Raw genomic sequence first — 21240 nt, 5'->3', positions numbered from 1 at the left:
GTTTGCTGTTATTCTTTATGTATTGTTTATAACTATGACTGTGTTGGTTTAAAAAAAAAAATGTTTAACTTGAACCTTCATTCAAAAGCAATTCTTGCGATACTGTAAGAAAATAATAATTACCCATTTTTGTATCCATCATTATTTCTAGCAGGGACGCTTGATTACAACTTGAATCTCTTCGTCAAATTTTTCTTAGGAAACATTTCTAAAAATTGATTTTTGGAATATTATATAATCCAAATATACTGAAAGAGATCAATATGTTTCTTTTTTGGGTGATACCGACAAAATTACAGATGCGTTGGAGCGTAATGCATATAAGAAGAAGCAAATTGACAACATTATTAAATCGCAAGCTACAAAGAAGAACAAGGAAGAAGATATTACCAGCGGAACTGCATACCTACCATATGTACAGAAAGTTTCTGACAAGATAGCCAAAGTGCTGAAGAAACATAATATTGGAACAACGTTTGGGCTGTGGGAAAAATGAAAAACCATTTATTGAGCCCAAAAGATAAGAATCCCCTGGAAACGGAAGCTGTTTATAAACTAAGTTGTCAAGGATGTGATAAAGTGTACATAGGACAAACACGGCGCACAGCAAAGAAAAAGATTGACGAACACAAAAGAGCTTGTAAACTTGGGCATCCTGACAAATCTGCAATCGCGGAACACTTTATAGACGCCGGACATTTTTTCGAATTTGAACTAAAATTTTTGCATACATCCAGTAATTACAGTGCACGAATAATAAAAGAGGCAATTGAAATACACAGACATCCAAATAACATGGTTCCCAGCACTACACACTACAAAAATGAATAGAAATGTGCCTACTGCCGACTGCGACACGGTACAAATTACTAGTACTGAAACACACACTTTTTTCTACAAAAACACTCAGGCTCCTGCAATGGTAGCCAAAACGTCGGAACAAATCCAACACACACGGTATCACCCAAAAAAAAATACATATTGATAACCGTGACTGTGAAAACCTTTGCATCTATGAAATAGATCAGTTTGTATATTCTCTATAATTTACGCTAGAGCGAGATCTCATGCATTGTTTTACACATCCAGAAGCTGTATTTTAATATGGCTATTCGCTTGCTGAAAAAACTGCTAGGATTAAAAGGTAATATGGTGGGATCACATTTCATTTGTAAGTTGCAAATTCACATATATATTTTTTTAAGAATTAGATTATTTTACTGTCTGTCAGATTGTTAAATAAAACAAGGTGGACATCTTGTTCGTATTGCCAGGAAAGACAATTTTTTTACCCGGCTTTCTATTAATAAGCCATAGTTTAATAATAAACCATATTAATTAACTTAATTACTAAATTATTAATAAATAGTCCATTCAGTTAAATATTTTTTGTGGTAAAACATAACATAAAATATTTTTTTAAGTATTGAATTTTATTGTGAAAAGAAATGTTTATTTCATTTACCCGAGTATTTCAGTTTTGGTGACCATTTTCAAAGAGTTGTAAATAAATCAATATTAGAAAATGGAAATCAAGTTGGGGTAGAGTGGGGTTCGAACCTCGGACCTCTGTTCCGTGAGACCGAAACACTGGGCACACGGTAAGTAAATAGTAAATATCTGGTTAATGTTTTTTTTTTTATGAAAATGGCTAATTTACAAATTTAACATCAACCTGACAATATAACGTTATGTTTTACTGAATAATTTTTTAAAATTTAAAACAAAATTAATAAATATTATTTGTGGGATGTTGTACATATTTTACATTCTTAAATATTATTTTTACGCACACAGGTAAAAATACATACATTTTTTACTTTGTCTACAATGTAAGAAATACAAATATTTCTGTAAAAAGGCAATTTACACTCCAGGAACTTTCCTTAAAAACAACACTATAAATTCTATGAGGAAGTTCTATTTTACACATTGCCAGACCTATTATATATTCAGTTGGCACAAAGATCCAGACACTTGCTTACAAGGGAGGGGAGAATAATATGCTCGTATTTTACAAGTAAATATATTCCTGTCCCTTTTCACCAAGTGGCGCGACGCTAGATCCCGTTAAACCTGTCGTTGCACATTGCTTACACATTTTGTCAGCCATGTGGTTAGGGCCTTTGTCTACCCAAGTTCAATGATTCTATTTAAGAATTTGGATACCCCATAATATAATGTAAGGTATTCAGTTTAATTTCTTTCGACAACACCTCCATCACATTAAAACGCATGTTTTATGCGCGTCACTATCCACATTCTCGACAATTATTACGTCAATCATAATCACACGTAATGATGACATAATACAGCGCATTAATTGTTTATGATATCATCATTCATCATAATCAGTGGCGCTACAGCTCCTCGTGGGCCTGACCTCCTCCGGAATCCATTCCTCCCTGCACCCTGCGGCTCTTTTTCAGTTTGTCAGGCCAATTGCTCTAATGTCACTTTCCACATTATCCAGCCATCTTAATATGCCTCTGTTTCGTCTGCCTTCCGGAGTGGTATAAAGAATCCTTTTCAGGGTATGGTTATCATTCATTCTGTGCACATGGCCCAACTGTTGTAATCTTTTTATTTTTATGAGTTGTGCAATGTCGGGTTGGCCATACAGTGCCTCTAATTCATGATCAAGCCGTCTCCTCCACACTCCGTTTTGGTTGACAGCACCAAATACCTTCCTTAATATTTTTCTTTCAAATGCTAATACCATGTTTTCATCTTTTGTTATCATCATTCTTTGAACTAAACTCCATTGCGGAATGTATAAACGTAAATCTTTAAAAAAATCAAAGAACCTTGAAAATACTTAATTAAATAGCACAAATAATGTAATATTTTTAACAAAACTTCTCTGTTGTTTTATTGTCTGTTTATTTACAAGTTTAAAAATAGACGGTCAAGTTGTGATGGTCAGAATTATTCCCCGTATCTGTAACATCAGGCCCACCATTGGTATCCTGAAAAAGAAAATAATGTAATTAGATATAAAATTGTACAGACTTTGTAATATATCCTATAAGGAATAAAGAAATAATATGTGGTGGTAATGAACCATTTGAGTGGTTAAAGTGATCCATATTGTTGTTCTCAATCTGGATGAGAAAATACTAATAGATTATTGTGTCAATGTCATAATCTTCTAAAATGTAGCGTATTTTTCGGCATAAGGCGGTCCAATTTCATAACTAACATTGAAGTCTGAGAACGGACGCAGCAGCCTCTTATAAAGAGCGTCTTGAGGATGTGGCTGTGGATCTGACTTGGACATGTGCAGCCGTATGCTTCTTCTTTTCTTCTTTTCCACCTCCGCTTTTGAGTGGAGCATGTGGACATCACCAGTTGCTTCCAGGAGACCTCATCGCCAGCCAGCACTCGCCATCTCGCATCCTCCCACGTCAATCCAGCGGCCCTCAGTTCCGCCGAATGAAGTGTTGCCTCTTCTTTACACCTCCGGGCTCACGCCGTCCTGGAAAGCCACGGATGACGATTTTTCGACTCTATTCGGCGGAACTAAGGGACGCGGGCTGGTGATAGGGTCTCCTGAAGGCGTCAGGTGATGTCCACATGCTCCCCTTAGTAGCGAATGTGGAAAAGAAAAGAGAGTCATCAATTATTATTAATATTGTGTTCATGCTTACTAATTTGTGTTTATTATTTTTGCATTTGTTAATTATTAGTTGCATTATTTTTTACAGTGCATAAGCACAAGGTTTATACTAACTTCAAAGGAATAGTAATTGATTTGTTTAATTCTAAATTGACTTAGAAGAAAAACTAAAAGTAAAGATCATCATCATCATTCCCTTTCCGCACCTTATGTTGCATAGGGCACTGCATTGGTACACCAATCGCAGCGTATCTTGATCAATAATTTTGTTACATGAAGCTAAGATGATCAGTCTTACTCTAAAGGTACCAATCCAGGGACTATGAAATATTTTAGTGTAAAAACACCTTTGTCGATCTCGTAGTGTTATGGTCAGCGCGTTTGCCTACCATGCAAGAGGTCTCGGGTTCGATTCCCGACATGGTTGATATGAAATATTTATTTAAAAGAGCGTTTTCACACTTGAACATAGTCCTTGGACTGGTACCTGTAGCGTAGAACTGATCACCTTACCTTCATGTAACAGAATTGATCGAAATATGCTGCGATTGGTGTACCAATCCAGTGCCCTATGCACCAATAGGTGCGGAAAGAGAATGATGATGATGATGAAAAACACCCTTCTAAATAAATATTTTATATCGACCATGCTGGGAATCGAACCCGAGAACTCTTGCATGGTAGGCGAACGCGCTGACTACTACACTACGAGGCTGACACTTAAAGCTTATATGTTTATAATATGTAAAAATCGGGTGCTCTAATGACGAGGAAACCACAGAAAACTTGTCAGGAGAAGGCGAACTGTTGTCATTCATCCACATACCTAATATTGACTCTATGTATGTGTTCGGCATGCTAAATGGTATAATCGATGTGCCATCATTACTGAGACAGGTTAAATTCCATATTCCGACTCGTTGGTTGAGATACAATAATAATATTGATAATCATAGTTTATTAACAAAAATAACAATTACTTTATCAACTACAGACACACTTAGGTAATAGATTTCTCTCGATCATGTCTAGTCTGCCTAACTAGGTACAACCTAAAGTGCTGTTCATCAATCAGCATAGAACAATTTATGGCCTTAATTCTTTAATGATCCGCCTTTGTCATATTGTTAACTCTGTGGCGGGCACCACCAACAGTCGTGAGGTTAGCAGATCTTAACTCTGCTCTGCTCAGTGGACTACGCATTGCGGGCCAACCCGCAATGCGTAGTCCACTGCAACGTCAGCCTGGACGAGGTTACTAAACACCGTGTATGGAAAGTACTCGACACATTTCATCTTGACCGTTCGGACCTGCCAACCTCACGGCTGCTGGTGTTGCCCGCCACAACTCGAAACAAGATCTTGATTTTTTGTTTTTAGTATACAAAGATTTAAACGAGCACTAAATAAATAGTCCAGATCTAGTCTTGATGTCCTTTGTTTGTCAATGCATTTTTTATTATTTTTTAATGTTGCGAACTGTTCTTAAATTATTTATTGTGTATGCAGACAATTGGTAGAATTCCATATTTAATTTGGTAATGTATCCAAAATAAAACAAGTTTATTGGATTATAATTCTACTTTATTTTGTATAAAATATACAGAGGGTATATTGTGACGCATTTCGTCTTGTTAGGACATTTTCAAACAAACTAACTTAAATATTTAAAAATCCCAATTTGAAAAACACCTCATCAATAACAAACATAATTTGACAAACAAAAATAAACCTGAACCATTACACATAGAAAATAAAGGCCATAGACTCAATCTGTTAGAACAACTAGAAATAATAAAAAATGACAATAACCCAGCTAATATACTTATAAATGAACAGTTAAACCTAGTTAATTCACCTTTATTTAATATTTAAAAAAAAACAAAAAACTAAAATATTTATAATTGTAATCTTGTAATTGTAAATTTGTTATTTCATATTATGTACGAGTATAATACACTTTATATTATATACCTACTAAATATATAAAAACTTGTAATGTTCCCAATCAATTAAATTAAAATGAAATAATATTAAAAATTCTGAATGTATTTTTACCTTAGTTGACATTAAACATGAATGAAACCTGTGTAAAACACCAATGTAGAGTGACAACAATAATTTTCAAAATAAACCTGTATAAATGAAATCAATATTTTTATAATTATTGTATAAATTTTAAAGTCATACCCACAAATATTTTTAAATAATGGAAGGTTTTTCCCCAATAAAACCAAAATATTCCTCTAATATACTCAGTATACCCTAATTGAATTTTAATTACTCTACTTATTTTGGCTTGTATAGAAATCCACAAACATAAAATAGCAATTATTTTTAGTATATAAGGAAACTTTGTAAATATTTAAGTTAGTTTGTTTGAAAATGTCCTAACAAGACGAAACGCGTCACAATATACCCTTTGTATATTTTATAAAAAATAAAGTAGAATTATAATCCAATAAACTTGTTTTATGTTGGATACATTACCAAATGTTCTTAAATTGTAATCTATTTATTCCTATAAATTCCATTCAATGTCCGTAAATAAATAAATACCTTCCGATTCATTTCCAGAGCTGAAGAGTGTTTGGCATTTGGAGTCCGTCCCGCTATCATTGATACCTTCCATTGCCTCGACTATATCTATCATCTATGTTTTAACAAGTCCTTGTGAGTTATCATTATATGCATATGTAATCGTGAAGAGAACGTTTGTGTTTACCTTGGGGTCCCAGCTGAGCTTCTTGACGGTGGCGGGGATGGTGGCGGCCGGCCACGCCACGCCGGAGCGGCCGCCCCCGGGAGCGCTGCCCAGGTGGCAGGACATGAGGGCCTCGCGCGCCCGCCCCTGTCCCTGCCCGGGCCCCGAGCGGGACATTATACCTGCAACACAAGCCTGCCCAATGTACCATTACCCTCTGCGTGCGCCTACATATCTGAACAAGCCCATTGCACTTTATCAAAGGCCCCATACTTAATATTTGATTTTTGTTCAATTGTGACAAATGTCCCAAGGTGCGACACTCGATCAGGAAGTTCAGTGGTTTTAATTTTACAATTTTTTTAGTATGTCAAAATGTTTGCAGACTGGCTGGATTTCCCCCTTTGGAAGTTATTTAGATCTAAATTTGTTCATAAAAACCCAATTTTCATTCTGCAATATTTGTACAGCTAAATTTGATATTAACACGTTTGCAGACACTTTTTTCTCAGTGAAACTTTCTATTAAAGTATGCGTATTGTTGGTTGTTTAGACAGGTGTTTACCTCTAGGGAGGGTCCCGAGCGGGCCCCCATCTCCATCCTCGTGCCCCCCGTGCAGGTTCAAGCTGCTACTGGAGTTGGCCAGGATGGTGCTGGCTCCAGCACTGACGCTCAGCAGGGAGCCACTTGCTGCGCCTAAAAAAAATGTTTCGGGAATTTCAACGAAGGCAAAAACCTTTTTAAAAGGGAAAATCTAGTTTTTACAGTGTTATAAATCTTTATTGGCTGGATAATTGGTAATTGATAATTGGTCTCCATTCTACAGGACTCATATTGACCATATCGAGTCTGTCCAACACCGTTTTCTAAGAAAAGTGGCATGGTTGCTCGGATTACAAAGGGGTAATTATTCTTATTTTGAAATAGATCAATCTCTTAATCTGTCTTCATTGGAGAGACGTAGACCTATGTATTTTTATGCTTTACATATTATTTATGAAATAAGTTTGATTGAATTAAACATTCCTAATAAATAAAAATCTCTTTTGATGTAAAAAAGATTTAGAGTTTTGCATCATTGGTCGACATTGGTGACCTTTTGTAAGTGAATTTAAACTACTATAATGAACTGAGATGGACCTTATATGCATTTTCGAAATACTTAATGCTTTAAGTGATGTCCCATCTCTGTTGCAATCAATTTTTTTTCATGTTCCCAACCGTGTCACCAGAAGTCAAAATCTGCTATTTATAAAATCTTCTAAAAGCAACTTTGGTTTTTATGCCCCAATGTCCAGAATGTGTAGATTAGTCAATTCATCACACGACTTGGAATTTTTTGGGATAGATCTTCCGGCTTTTCGTAGATCTCTTCGCGACTAAACAGTGTGGGATGAAGTTGGATTGGCATGGTTTAGCTCAAAGTTTTTGGTCTTTCGTTTTTTTTAATATATTGTATACAATTATTGGTCTGCCCTTGTTTGTCTTTGCTAAATAGTTTTATGTTCTTTTTGTTCAGTTTTTTGCATTTATGTTTCTTCATGTAACTGTTGTAATTGGCTTAGGCCGTATATTTATAATAAATAAATAAATAATGTTTTTTTTCCATATTGGGGATGGTTATTAATATTCACTATATTCATATTTAAATTTGTTACAACAGAGAGGGAAAACATTTTTTAGAAGGGAATATGAAAGTCTAGGCATTTTCAGGGCTAACGACCTGTCATTGGCTGGTTTAAGTGGCCATTTTACACACTGTAACATTCACCATTCTGCCCATGTTTAAACATCCATATTTCCGCAACTCTTCCATCTGTCGATTTTTGTGAAGTAAAAGAGTTGAAACCTTTATCATGTGGGTGAGATTCATCCGGCTGAACCAATTCACGTACTAGGCAAAGCCTGAAAACAATTTTTCAATTTTTATACTACAGAGAGGGAAAATATTTTTGAGAAGCCGGATGAATCTCACCCACGTGATAAAGGTTTCAGCTCTTTTACTTCACAAACGTCAACAGATGGAAGAGTTGAGGAAATGTGGATGTTCAAACATAGGCTGAATGGTGAATGTTACACAGTGTGTAAATTGCCCACTTTAACCAGCCAATGAGCGGTTATAAGCTCTGTAAATGCCTAGACTTTCATATTCCCTTTTCAACAATGTTTTCCCTCTCTGTTGCGACAAATTTAAATATGAAAGACTCCCTAGGGAGGAAATCCAGCCAGCCTGCAAGCATTTGGACATACTCTAAATATTGTTCCCCTATATTCTATCATTAATTGATTTTTACTTCACCTATTTATTTTTTATTGTTAAACAATATAGTACTAGTAACGAGAGAAACCTTTTAATACCCATTCATCGCTCAAATTCTTTTGCCTTCTCTTTCACAGTAGTAGCTGCTTTACCTTGGAATAATTTACCTACTACTCTCAGATACCTCTTCTTTATTTACATATAAATCAAGATTAAAATGTCACTGTATAAATATTTGAGTTTTTCCTTTCTCCTCCTTCTTTCCTTTGCATCCCCCCTCCTCTCTTCATAGCATGGTGTAGATTTTAAGTTTATCTTTGTTTCAAATTTCGTGCAAAATTAGAAGATTCTGTATTAATATGTACTTTTCATTTTCTCAAATTGAACCGTTTGGGTAGGTAGGAAAAAATTGCCATATGGCAATATGCCTGTCATTATATGTATATAAATGTATGTAAAGTTTTAAATACAGGCGGCCTTTGTAGTGCAGTGGTCAAGACACTCGGCTCTCACACAGAAGGTTCCTGGTTCGATTCCCGGTGAGAAGACAAAAAATTAAAATGTGATTTTTCTCAAGCCTGGGTGTTCTGTAATGTTATTCAACACTATAATTGGGCCTTCTGGCCTGTTGTGGTGCAAAAAAATAAATTATTTATATATTTCTGTGTCCAGGCCGATAAAGAATACAGTTCTACATGTTAAATAAAACTAGAACCCTGGACGAGTAGTAACATCTCGGAAATGGAGTACAAATTTGTCCGCCCCGTAGTGTAGTGATTGGCGCGTAGTGACTACCATTTTTCAGGTCTTGGGTTCGATTCCTAGCAGGGTGGATGTGAAGTATTTATTTTTAAATACTATACAATGAACTTAAACACTACAATGATTTACCTTACTAGTTGAAAAATTATGTTGAAGATATATTTAAAATCAACCCGAAAAAGCAAATAGCGACTACACTTACCAGATGAGACAAAACATGACTAGGCCTAATAATATTTATTTTATATTTAATGCGTTTTTAAGAATATAAAAAAATACGTTTTAAAACTGAAATGTTTGTTTCTGAGCTGGTACACGTAGTTTAAGACTGATCACCTTACCTTACCTTCGTGTAATAGATTACTTACGCTGCATTTGGTTTACCAATTCAGACTTTTTTATTTTTTAGACTCAATACTTTGATAAGATGAAGTAAATAATGCAAGAAGGTGGATTAGGTAAGCAGGTTAGAAAAGGAAAGAAAGAGGATCCGGGAAAAAAGGATGTTCAAACATAGAAATAATAAAAGTGAAGTGAAATAATAATAATTTAAAAACGGCCTGTTAATTTAAGAAGATTCCTTCGAGGAAAATATTTTTAAAACATAATTAATTACCTAGGGCCCCTGTAATGGCTGCCAAGTTCCCGGCACTGCCCCCTACCCCCGCGCCTCCACCATTCAGGCCGTGCCCATTGGTGGACACCATCTTCTCATGCTGCACAAGAACTCCCACACCGACTTTGTTACCCATACTGGACTTAGGTCGCTTACTGTAACAGAAAAAAAACATCAATAAAAATTTGTATGAAAGAGATTTTCTCCTTATTAGCCCAATGAGGAAGTTCGGTGGTTTTTCATTTTTTTTTAATATGTTAATAGACTATTAAACTAAGCCAATTTTTATGAGGGTATTAGAAGCAAGCATAGAAATCTCCAGTAAAAACGTAAAATTCGTTATTGATGCCAAAATTAACTATACATAAAAACCTACCTATCTAAATAATAGCGTAAGAATTTACCCTGTGCCCGGCCCATTTTTGTGAAATTTCATGCTTTGTGAAGGGTTTCGTAAAAGTGTCATAATTTTGTCAATACTGGGTTAAATCAATTCAAACTTCTTATATTTATTCGAGACAATTAAAAAAGTTATTTTCGTAGGGTAGTTTTGCCAACATTGGCCTTTATGGAGAGCCACATTGCGCATTGCAATGTTCGCACATATACAGGGTCTCACTCCTTTTTTTGTGCTTTGTATCCCGGAGCCGTGTAAACACGTGATTATAATAACCATGCGTTGTGTCCCAGCCCCGTGTTTTCACGTGGTTTACCAGCAGCGAAAAAGTACTAATTAAAGTCACTAGATGTCAATAAAATGCACTTTTTTAGACAGCTGGTAAACCACGTGAAAACACGGGACCGGGACACAACGCGTGGTTATATAATCACATGTTTACACAGCTCCGGGATACAAAGTGTTAAAACATTTTTTATATTTTTTTTCGTACATTATCAAGTACGATGTACAATTGAATGCTCTAATTTTTACCACGAGCAAGAAATTTTTTTTTGTATCCAATTTCCTGTTGGACTGAAGTTCTTAATTTTGCTGTCTTTATGCAGAGTGCAGTATCTAGCATTTTTGACAAAATGTCGTCATTGCGTGGCACAAGCTTTTGTATTTCCTCTTCATAATATCATCAGGCCCTTTATTGTACTGTCTCACCTCTCTTCGTTACTATTGAATAACTCATCTAACTAACCTTGCACCTCATAGTTCTGTTTGTGAACATGGACTGGTCTTATGTTCTTCATATTAAGGAAACAAATTACAGAACTTATCTCACAAGTGGAGGGACTTTTAATAATTTTCAGAATTTCAAATAAGCACCACGAAGCGTACATAACAGTCAGTTAATTTATAACGCTGTCAACTATTGTTCGAATAGGTGAGGGTAAGTACCACGTATGCATGAAACTGTGATCCCAGCACTGCAATGCAAGAAATACTCACTCTTTGATGCGCCCGAACTACTGAGCTCAATAAAATTAAAGATCCGAACTAGAAACCTTAGACAAAACTTACTCTTTCATACCGATAACTATAGAACTAACTATGGTTTTAATTCCCCTATACCCAGAATTCTTAGGCCTGCCAACAAACATTGTAAACATAGTCTTGATTTCTTTGATAACAAGTTGTCTTCTTTCAAACGATCACTGAATCAAATTAAATTATAAACACCTCTCTCCCGCTTCCACTCCCACCGTCTAAGGGCCGCCTAGTTGTTGGCGAGGTTGTGATGGTTTTGACTTACACTTTGTAAATGTATCCGAGTAGTAAGAAGATGACTACAGCCAGCAAGCCGAGAACTGTCGCAAATACTATGATGAGGAGCAAGCTGCTTCCCTGGAGAGTTGCCGTCCGAGTGCTTCCCATGAGGGCTTCCGAGAAGTGGACTATCACGGGCACTGATGACTGAAAATACAAATTCAAAATTAATAGACATCAACAATTTAGAATTATATCTAATTTTTAAAAATAAACATTAAGTTAACTTAAGTACTTCTTTTATTTAAGGCATAATTTTTCTGTGAGCTCTCTTATTAGTTTCCTATTGTTTTTTTTAATAATGTAAAACAAGATATGTAAATCTTTGTTTATTATTAATGAAGTATGTGCACATTTTTTGTGGTATTCGTTTATGTATATTTGTTTATGTGTATTCATGGAATTTGTTTATGTTTATTCCTTTTGTAATAATCATTTACATACATATTTTTTTTATTTATTTTTGTGTATTTTTGGTATTTCTTTAAGTGAAATTATTTTATTTATTTATGTTGTGGCGAACAACACCAACAGCCGTGAGGTTGGTAGGTCCGAACTCCCCTTTGGCCCGCAACGCATAGTCCGCTGCAATGTCACCCCGGACGAGATATGAAATATTTCTTGGCATTTCGTGTCGCCTGCCCACAGCTCTCCGCCAGTGCTCGCTATTGTAAATTCCTTCTGTGTAAGAATTCGTTTATTGCATTTGTAGATTGAGGTAAAGTGCATTTGTGATTTTTGTTTACGTGAAGTCGTAACACTTGTTTAAAGACATTTACATATATTTGTGGTATTCGTTAACAAGCAATTTTAGTTTATTTTATGATATTTGTTTGCATTCTTCTGGTATTTGTTCAGGATCATTTTTTTGTTTCATCTATGCATATTTGTGGATACCATTTAACGAAATAAAACTAGTCAAAAATAAGAGAGGTCAGTTTGACAACCGTCACCTGTACGCCATGGTTTAGTCATTCAGAGAATAAAGGTAATATTCCTTTAGTGATGCAATGAACTATGGGGTTTACCTGTCGTGGAGGTACTCCAGAATCTGTAGCTACTGCTACCATGTGGACCAGCGAAGAGTTGACCAGAGGAAGAGCATTCTCATTCATGAATATCTCTCCCTGCTCGTTGATGTAGAATAAACTGAAATATAATGAGAGCGTGCATTATTTACATTGACTAAGATTATCCATAACTTGGTGGAATTGTATTTTTTTATTTTTCAGGGATTATTTATGTATTATTAAAGCATATTGCATAAGCACTTGCTCTTCAAATAATTCAGAGTACTGAATATTATTCAACAGTATATATTGAGAACGGTAGTGGTTACACACATAAAGAGAGACATTTACCCAAGCGTCAACCACAACCATAATACAAGATACTCTAATAGGGATCTGATACTAAGTGAAGGGGTCAACACTGTTCTGGCATCGAGACAACACTATAACGTAGGCAAAAAGGTCCATAACCTTTTGCCAGAATCGTGGAAAGACGGGAGTGTTGTCAAGTTACGGAAGGTGTTGACCTCGCTCTTTCATGACATTGGTCGTAGGGAGTCAGAAAAGTTGATGCACGCCACGGATTGGAGAACCTTACTGGATGTCAAAAATAAAATATAAAAAATAAGGAATAATTTAAAAAATATATATTTATAGATGACAACCATGAAGTTTCGCATAAATAAATTGTCTATGTTTTTATGAATGTATGTATGTGTATGCGCATGGGTGTATGTACGTGTGTGTGTATGTACATGTGTATATATGTGTATATTTATATATACATGTGTGTATATATGCGTATGTCTGTATGTATATGAATCAAAATGTGTATCCAAATAAGTTTATATTTTGTTTGTCTGTGCTCTATATTAATTTGTTAACTATTATAATATATAAAAATGTAATTGCCTAGCTTGGAACGGGGTATGTACCCTTGTTAGCTGGGCAAAGTGAATATGGAATTGTATTTTGATAAAGAGTGTGAATAAATAAATAAATATTGATTCTGGATTAACAAGTTCCAGACACTATCCGGATATGCAGAAAATATTCCTATGGCGCAACTAAAGCTTTTGTGAATGTTTATGTCGTTTCGCGTCTAGATTACTGTAATGGAATATAAACAAATGTCCCAAAATACCAAACTTCAATCTGTTTTCAATGCAGCAGCGAGGCTTATTACGGGATTAAAAAAATATTCTCACATCTCACAACATCTTCGACATTTGCACTGGTTAAATAGCTAGCCCAGAGAGCATAAAATAAAAGCTTTGCTGGACAGTATTCAAATCCCTCATGAAATGGCTCTAAGATACCCATGGGAACTTTTGTATTAGGGAAAATACACGTCAAAGAAAATCTACTCTTAGGTCAGCATTTGATTCAGGAAGAGGAAAAATTGCCGAAATCCGGCGCTCCCCAAACCCTAGATTTGGAGATCGTGCTTTTGCCGTTGCCGGCCCCTCTGCCTGGAACCAATTGCCTTAAAACTTACGAATCATCGACAGTCCTAGTCAGTGATCCTAACTAAAATCTCACTTCCTTAGTCATACCCTCAATTTTAAATCAGAAAATATAATATGTCACTTTAGCTTAGTTAGAATGTACTGTAAGTTTAAGTATACAATTGTAAAGCACCCTTAAGGTGATTTTTCAGAAAAATGGCGCTATATAAATCAGCCAAACATTATAATTATTGTTTATTTATTTTAAAGAAACAAACAGTCGACAATGATATAATAAAATTTAAAAAATACGGTTTAAAGACAGACCAGCAAAGTTTCTAAATAAGAATCATACATATTAAATTGTGGAACAACAAAAGGGTGTGTTTATGTGTATTTGTATGAGAGTTAGTGTAGAAGTGTGTTTATGTGTGTTTGTGTGGGAGTAAGTGTTCAGGTGTGTGTAAGTGTGAGCATCATTAAAAAGCAAGTGGGATCGTATCGCAGCCAGAAATAATAAGTCTTAATTTATTTTATTATCATCATCATCATTCCCTTTTCGCATCTAATGGTCCATAGGGCACTGCATTGGTTCACCAATTGCAGCGTATCTTTATCACTTTTGTCACATGAAGGTAAGATGATCAGTCTTACGCTTCAAGTACCAATCCAGAGACAATGAAATATTCTAGTGTAAAAACGAATTTTTCAAATAAATATTTCATTTCAACCATGTAATTAGGTTTATTTTAATTTTTATTTCAACAGAGAGGGAAAACATTTTTGAGAAGGGAATGTGGAAGTCTAGGCATTTACAGGGCTTATGACCTGTCATTGGCTGGTTTAAGTGGCCACTTTACATACTTGTGTAACATTCACCATTCTGCCCATGTTTGAACATCCACATTTCCTCAACTCTTCCATCTGTTGACTTTTGTGAAGTAAAAGAGCTGAAACCTTTATCATGTGGGTGAGATTCATCCGGCTTCTCAAAAATGTTTTCCCTCTCTGTTGAAATAAATTTAAATATGAACAACTCCCTAGGGAGGAAATCCAGCCAGTCTGCAAGCATTTGGACATAATCAAACATTGTTAGGTTTATTTTCGTTTTTTTTTGTTTAAAGGCTGATTTTATAAAATTACGTTATTTATATATATTTTATTTATATGTCAAGCATTGTATTAAAAAACAAATTAAAATGCCAGATACGAAAGATTTTTCGTGTGTCAATATAAATCACTCATTAGACGTTACTACAAAGTTATGTCTTCACTTTTGCTATCAACTATATTTTGAGGACTGTAATTCTATTTCCATTTGCCCACCTCGCGTCAGCCCCGCTGAGCGCCAGGTGCACCGCGTCCCCCTTGTCCCCGTCCGCGGCCTCCACTTGGCCGATGTGCAGGTGGCGGTGGGTCCGCGGGCCCGGGGAGCCCTCGCCCTCCTCGGGGGCGCCCTGCCCCACGAAGAACTCGTACTGGGGGTAGCGAAAGCGCGGCTCCCAGTCGTTGACGTTCAGCACGGTTATGTTGATTGTGGCTGTGTCGTTCTGAAAAGGAAATATGAATAATGTATGGAGAATTCGTCATCACCATACCCATCTGTAGCTCAATCACAAATAACTATCGACGTGCTTAAAAACATGCTAAGCATTTGAGCGATCACAGTCAACAAAAATGAACATGCTTAAGTTATCGCGGTCATAAGTCAACGCGTGTGTAATCTCTAAGTCAACGGTCGTGTCGGTTTGTTTTTTGCTTTCCTCATAAATAAATACAGTTCACTGGCGAAAAATCGTCGTTTACTAAAAAAAATAATACAATATATTGCATTTGCAAAATAGTAAGGAGTATCTAATACAAAAAAGTGAAAATTGAATTACAAACAATTACAATGGCGACTGCTTTTCTTGACATTTGGCTTGCCATCCGCCGGCTAAATGCAATAAATAGCGTGATAAATTAATAAAAATAGCAGTTTGGGAATATTTTCCATATATACACCGGTGAAATTCAAATATGTGATTGCGCAGCAGGATTATACGTCGCGAAACGTAAATATTTTGACATTTAATATTATGTGTTCACAGTTGTTCTATTGTGATCGTGAATACGATAAACAACCAAGGTGAGAAATTGTTATCACGTCGCTTATTAGCACGTCTGTAGTTATTTGTGATTCAGCTACTGCTCCCGATTGGGCAAAAAGCACTGCAACGTATATTTTGTTAATTTTTTTTAGGAAACCAGATGATTGGTCTTACGTCTTACGCATACGGTGCCAGTTCAACTACAAAACGCGACATGTTTGGCTTTGATAGTTGTGACGTCAAGATTCGTGACGATGTTCTAAAAAAATTTGAATGGAAAGGAATGAACTTGAAAATTTACATGAATCGTGACGTATTAGGGGCGTGGCAATACAATGACCGTTCTTGCGGGAATTAAAAATGAAATTTTATGAGTATTTTTTATGCCACTAATAAGTAGCATTTTTTTTAACAGGACAGTATTTCATAAACCCTTATTACTTAAAAATAATTTAAAAAAACTGATATTTCTCTATCCCAGCAGGAATTGGCACATAACGTAACTTTGAAATAAGTATTTTCATTGATGTCGACCCAGTGAAAATTTGAAAGAAATGGTCAGGTACTCTAGAATCAATATAGCAATGTTATGTTAATTTTGTGTGTTCAATATAGCAATTTTGTGTGTTCAATATAGCAATGTTATGTTAATTTTGTGTGTTCAATATAGCGATGTTATGTTAATTTTGTGTGTTCAATATAGCAATGCTATGTTAATTTTGTGTGTTCAATATAGCGATGTTATGTTAATTTTGTGTGTTCAATATAGCAATGTTATGTTAATTTTGTGTGTTCAATATAGCGATGTTATGTTAATTTTGTGTGTTCAATATAGCAATGTTATGTTAATTTTGTGTGTTCAATATAGCGATGTTATGTTAATTTTGTGTGTTCAATATAGCAATGTTATGTTAATTTTGTGTGTTCAATATAGCGATGTTATGTTAATTTTGTGTGTTCAATATAGCAATGCTATGTTAATTTTGTGTGTTCAATATAGCGATGTTATGTTAATTTTGTGTGTTCAATATAGCAATGTTATGTTAATTTTGTGTGTTCAATATAGCGATGTTATGTTAATTTTGTGTGTTCAATATAGCAATGTTATGTTAATTTTGTGTGTTCAATATAGCGATGTTATGTTAATTTTGTGTGTTCAATATAGCAATGTTATGTTAATTTTGTGTGTTCAATATAGCAATGTTATGTTAATTTTGTGTGTTCAATATAGCAATGTTATGTTAATTTTGTGTGTTCAATATAGCAATGTTATGTTAATTTTGTGTGTTCAATATAGCGATGTTATGTTAATTTTGTGTGTTCAATATAGCAATGTTATGTTAATTTTGTGTGTTCAATATAGCAATGTTATGTTAATTTTGTGTGTTCAATATAGCAATGTTATGTTAATTTTGTGTGTTCAATATAGCGATGTTATGTTAATTTTGTGTGTTCAATATAGCAATGTTATGTTAATTTTGTGTGTTCAATATAGCAATGTTATGTTAATTTTGTGTGTTCAATATAGCGATGTTATGTTAATTTTGTGTGTTCAATATAGCAATGTTATGTTAATTTTGTGTGTTCAATATAGCAATGTTATGTTAATTTTGTGTGTTCAATATAGCAATGTTATGTTAATTTTGTGTGTTCAATATAGCGATGTTATGTTAATTTTGTGTGTTCAATATAGCAATGTTATGTTAATTTTGTGTGTTCAATATAGCAATGTTATGTTAATTTTGTGTGTTCAATATAGCGATGTTATGTTAATTTTGTGTGTTCAATATAGCAATGTTATGTTAATTTTGTGTGTTCAATATAGCGATGTTATGTTAATTTTGTGTGTTCAATATAGCAATGTTATGTTAATTTTGTGTGTTCAATATAGCAATGTTATGTTAATTTTGTGTGTTCAATATAGCAATGTTATGTTAATTTTGTGTGTTCAATATAGCGATGTTATGTTAATTTTGTGTGTTCAATATAGCGATGTTATGTTAATTTTGTGTGTTCAATATAGCAATGTTATGTTAATTTTGTGTGTTCAATATAGTAATGTTATGTTAATTTTGTGTGTTCAATATAGCAATGTTATGTTAATTTTGTGTGTTCAATATAGCAATGTTATGTTAATTTTTTAATGACTTCTACGGATCTTTAGTGATAGACACGTAAAAGTGCAAAAAGAATTGCTCAAAAGAGCGAAATTGTCAGAAAGTTACGTATGTTAAAAATAAATAAATTATGTAATTGTGAAAATATAAAAACAATAAGCTTATTTTATCCACAATTTCAACAAAAGTTTTAATCAAAACAGATTCAAACAATACAACAACAACAAACCATCACGCCGTTTCCCCGTAGGGGTAGGCAGAAAGGATAGAACGCCATAACACTCTATCTTGGCATACAGATCTCGCTTCCTCTACATTCATACATCTTCTCATGCACGCACGCCGATTATTCCTACTTTTGACATGTCCATCTTCAAGTATTGATGGACTTGATCGTGCCATGTCTTTCTCGGTCTTCCTCGTTTTCTGCATCCATCGACATTTGCATCGTAGATCCTTTTAGCCGTTCTTTCGCTGTCCATTCGCTCTACATGTCCAAACCAACGCAGCACCCCTTTCTTGATTCTGTCAATAATGCATGTCTCAGCCTTACACACTTCACGGATCTCGGCATTTGTGCACCTATCATACTTCGTTTTACCGCACATTCGCCTGAGGGATCGCATTTCGACAGCATTCAACCTACTTTCATCATTATTTTTCCAATTCCATACTTCGCTCCCATACATTAGAGTTGGAACTAGAACTCCGTTGTGAACTGCTAGTTTAGCCTCCTGCGATAAACATTTGTTTGCCAAAGTAGATTTAATTTCCTTTCCTTAGAATTTCGTCATCTCTGTTAAGATATAGTTACTATTTTTGTTCTTCCACATTTTACACAGCCAAAGTGAATAAATGTGCTGAACACTTACAGCTTGTCCGTCAGTCACCATGACTTGGAAGGAATACTTGTCGTCTTCTTCATAGTCCAAACTCTTGCGTAGAACGACTTCCCCGGCAGTGCTGATGGCGAACTTGCTGAGAAACTGGCGATCCGATACAAAGTACTTCAATCCCTGAAATCATTGAAAAAAATCAGTAATATGCAATAATTGTATCTGTGACCACTGGGGTTCCACAAGGAATATACTATAACCATCAGAATTTTTTTTTTGAAATACAATTCCCAATCATATTATTCATGTGGTCATCATCATCATCGTTCAATTTACGCACATAATGGTGCATAGGGCACTGCCCTGGTAAACTTAATATTTTTTATTACATGAAGGTAAGATGATCAGTCCTACGCTTCAGGTACCAACCCAGAGACTATAAAATATTCAAGTGTAAAAACTCATTTTTTAAATAAATATTTCACGTCAACCATGTCGGGAATCGAACCCGAAACCTCTCGCATGATAGGCAAACGCGCTGACCACTACACCACGAGGCCGATAAATGGTCTTTGAAATGGCAGATAAAAAGCCGACATGTGGTCTCTTTGAAATATTCGAATATTTGACTACTGGGGACTTTTTACCATAACTACCATTAAAATATTTCCCTGATTTATAATTTCCAACCAAATGACTCGACATATATTCGAATATGTGACCACAAAAATTTTTACTACTGCGTCCAGTAAAATATTTATTTTATCCTCATCGTTTTCCTATCTGCGTCCCGTGGTGCATAGAGCACTAAATTAGCGCCTACTTCTATCATTTTTGTTACATGGAAGATAAGGTGATCAATCTTTCACCTCAAGTGCCAGCCCAGGAACAATGAAATATTCCAGCGTAAAACAAACCCCCTTTGAAACAAATATTTTATCCAACAGTGTTTCGAGTATGTCCGAATGTTTGCAGACTGGCTAGATTTCTTTCCTGGGGAGTAATTTAGATCTAAATTTGTTGCAACAGAGAGGGAAAACATTTTTGAGAAGGGAAAATGGAAGTAAAGTAGCCACTTAAACCAGTCAATGACAGATCATAAGCCCTGTAAATACCTCGACATCTATATTCCCTTCTCAAAAATATTTTCCTCTGTTGCAACAAATTTAGATCCAAATATTTTATGTTCATGTGAATTTCGTTTTATAATTGGATAGTGGTCTTGTGGCTAGCGCCGCGGACTCACGGGTCAGAGGTCCGAAGTTCGAACCCCACTCAACCACAAATAAATGTAAATTTTGTTTTAAATTGTTGTATAAAAATATATTCTGTTAAAATATGTCCATGTACTTGTAATTTTCTTAAACTGAACGGTTTGTGTAGGTAGGAAGAAATTGCCTTATGGCAATATGCCCGCCCTTTTATGTATACAAAGTGTTGTCGGCCTCGTGGTGTAATGGTCAGCGCATTTGCCTACCATGCAAGAGGTCTCTGATTCGATTCCCGACATGGTTAAAATGAAATATTTATTTAAAAGAGTGTTTTTAGAATATTTCATAGTCCCTGAACTGGTACCCGAAGCGTAAGACTGATCACTTTATCTTCATGTGAGAAAATTGATAGAGATATGCTGCGATTGATGTACAAATCCAGTGCCCTATTCATCAAATCGGGTTGTGGTCCTGTGGCTAGTGTCTCGGACTCACAGACCAAAGGTCCGTGGTTCGAATCCCACTATACCCCAACTTGATTCCATTTTCTAATAGTGAGTTATTTACAACTCGTTGAAAATGGCCCTCAAAATTAAATATTTGGGTAAATCATAAGAACGCAAATATTTATTTTCTAAAAAAAAATAAAAAAAACATTAGGTGCGGAAAGGTAATGATGATGATAATGATATGTAACATAATTAAATAAACTTGATTCCTATTTTCTAATAGTGAGTTATTTACAATTAATTGAAAATGCCCCCAAAACTGAAATATTTGGGTAAATCGTAAAACTGTAAATATTGTTTTTTTCTCAAACAACATCAATTCGCGTATTTTTTATGACATTTA

At 35.0% G+C, this 21240-nt stretch overlaps 1 protein-coding gene across 1 annotated transcript; it reads right to left on the bottom strand.

Moving 5' to 3' along the window:
- Nucleotides 1–1655: 1655 nt before the first annotated feature.
- LOC148278098 (protocadherin-12-like) lies at nt 1656–19357 on the bottom strand (the record flags this gene model as incomplete). The annotated part of the gene is made up of 8 exons (XM_088231889.1): nt 1656–2969; nt 6345–6505; nt 6889–7020; nt 9963–10117; nt 11663–11823; nt 12705–12825; nt 15461–15684; nt 19214–19357. Coding segments are annotated over 8 exons (1173 nt in total), but the record flags the coding sequence as incomplete, so codon positions are not given.
- Nucleotides 19358–21240: the final 1883 nt, after the last annotated feature.

Source organism: Micrasema longulum, unplaced genomic scaffold (genome assembly GCF_059751315.1).
Source record: "Micrasema longulum isolate JH-2025_06_02 unplaced genomic scaffold, ASM5975131v1 h1tg000928l, whole genome shotgun sequence".
In the NCBI taxonomy this organism is placed as follows: Eukaryota; Metazoa; Arthropoda; class Insecta; order Trichoptera; family Brachycentridae; genus Micrasema; species Micrasema longulum.
This window is presented reverse-complemented; position numbering and strand designations above follow the sequence as displayed.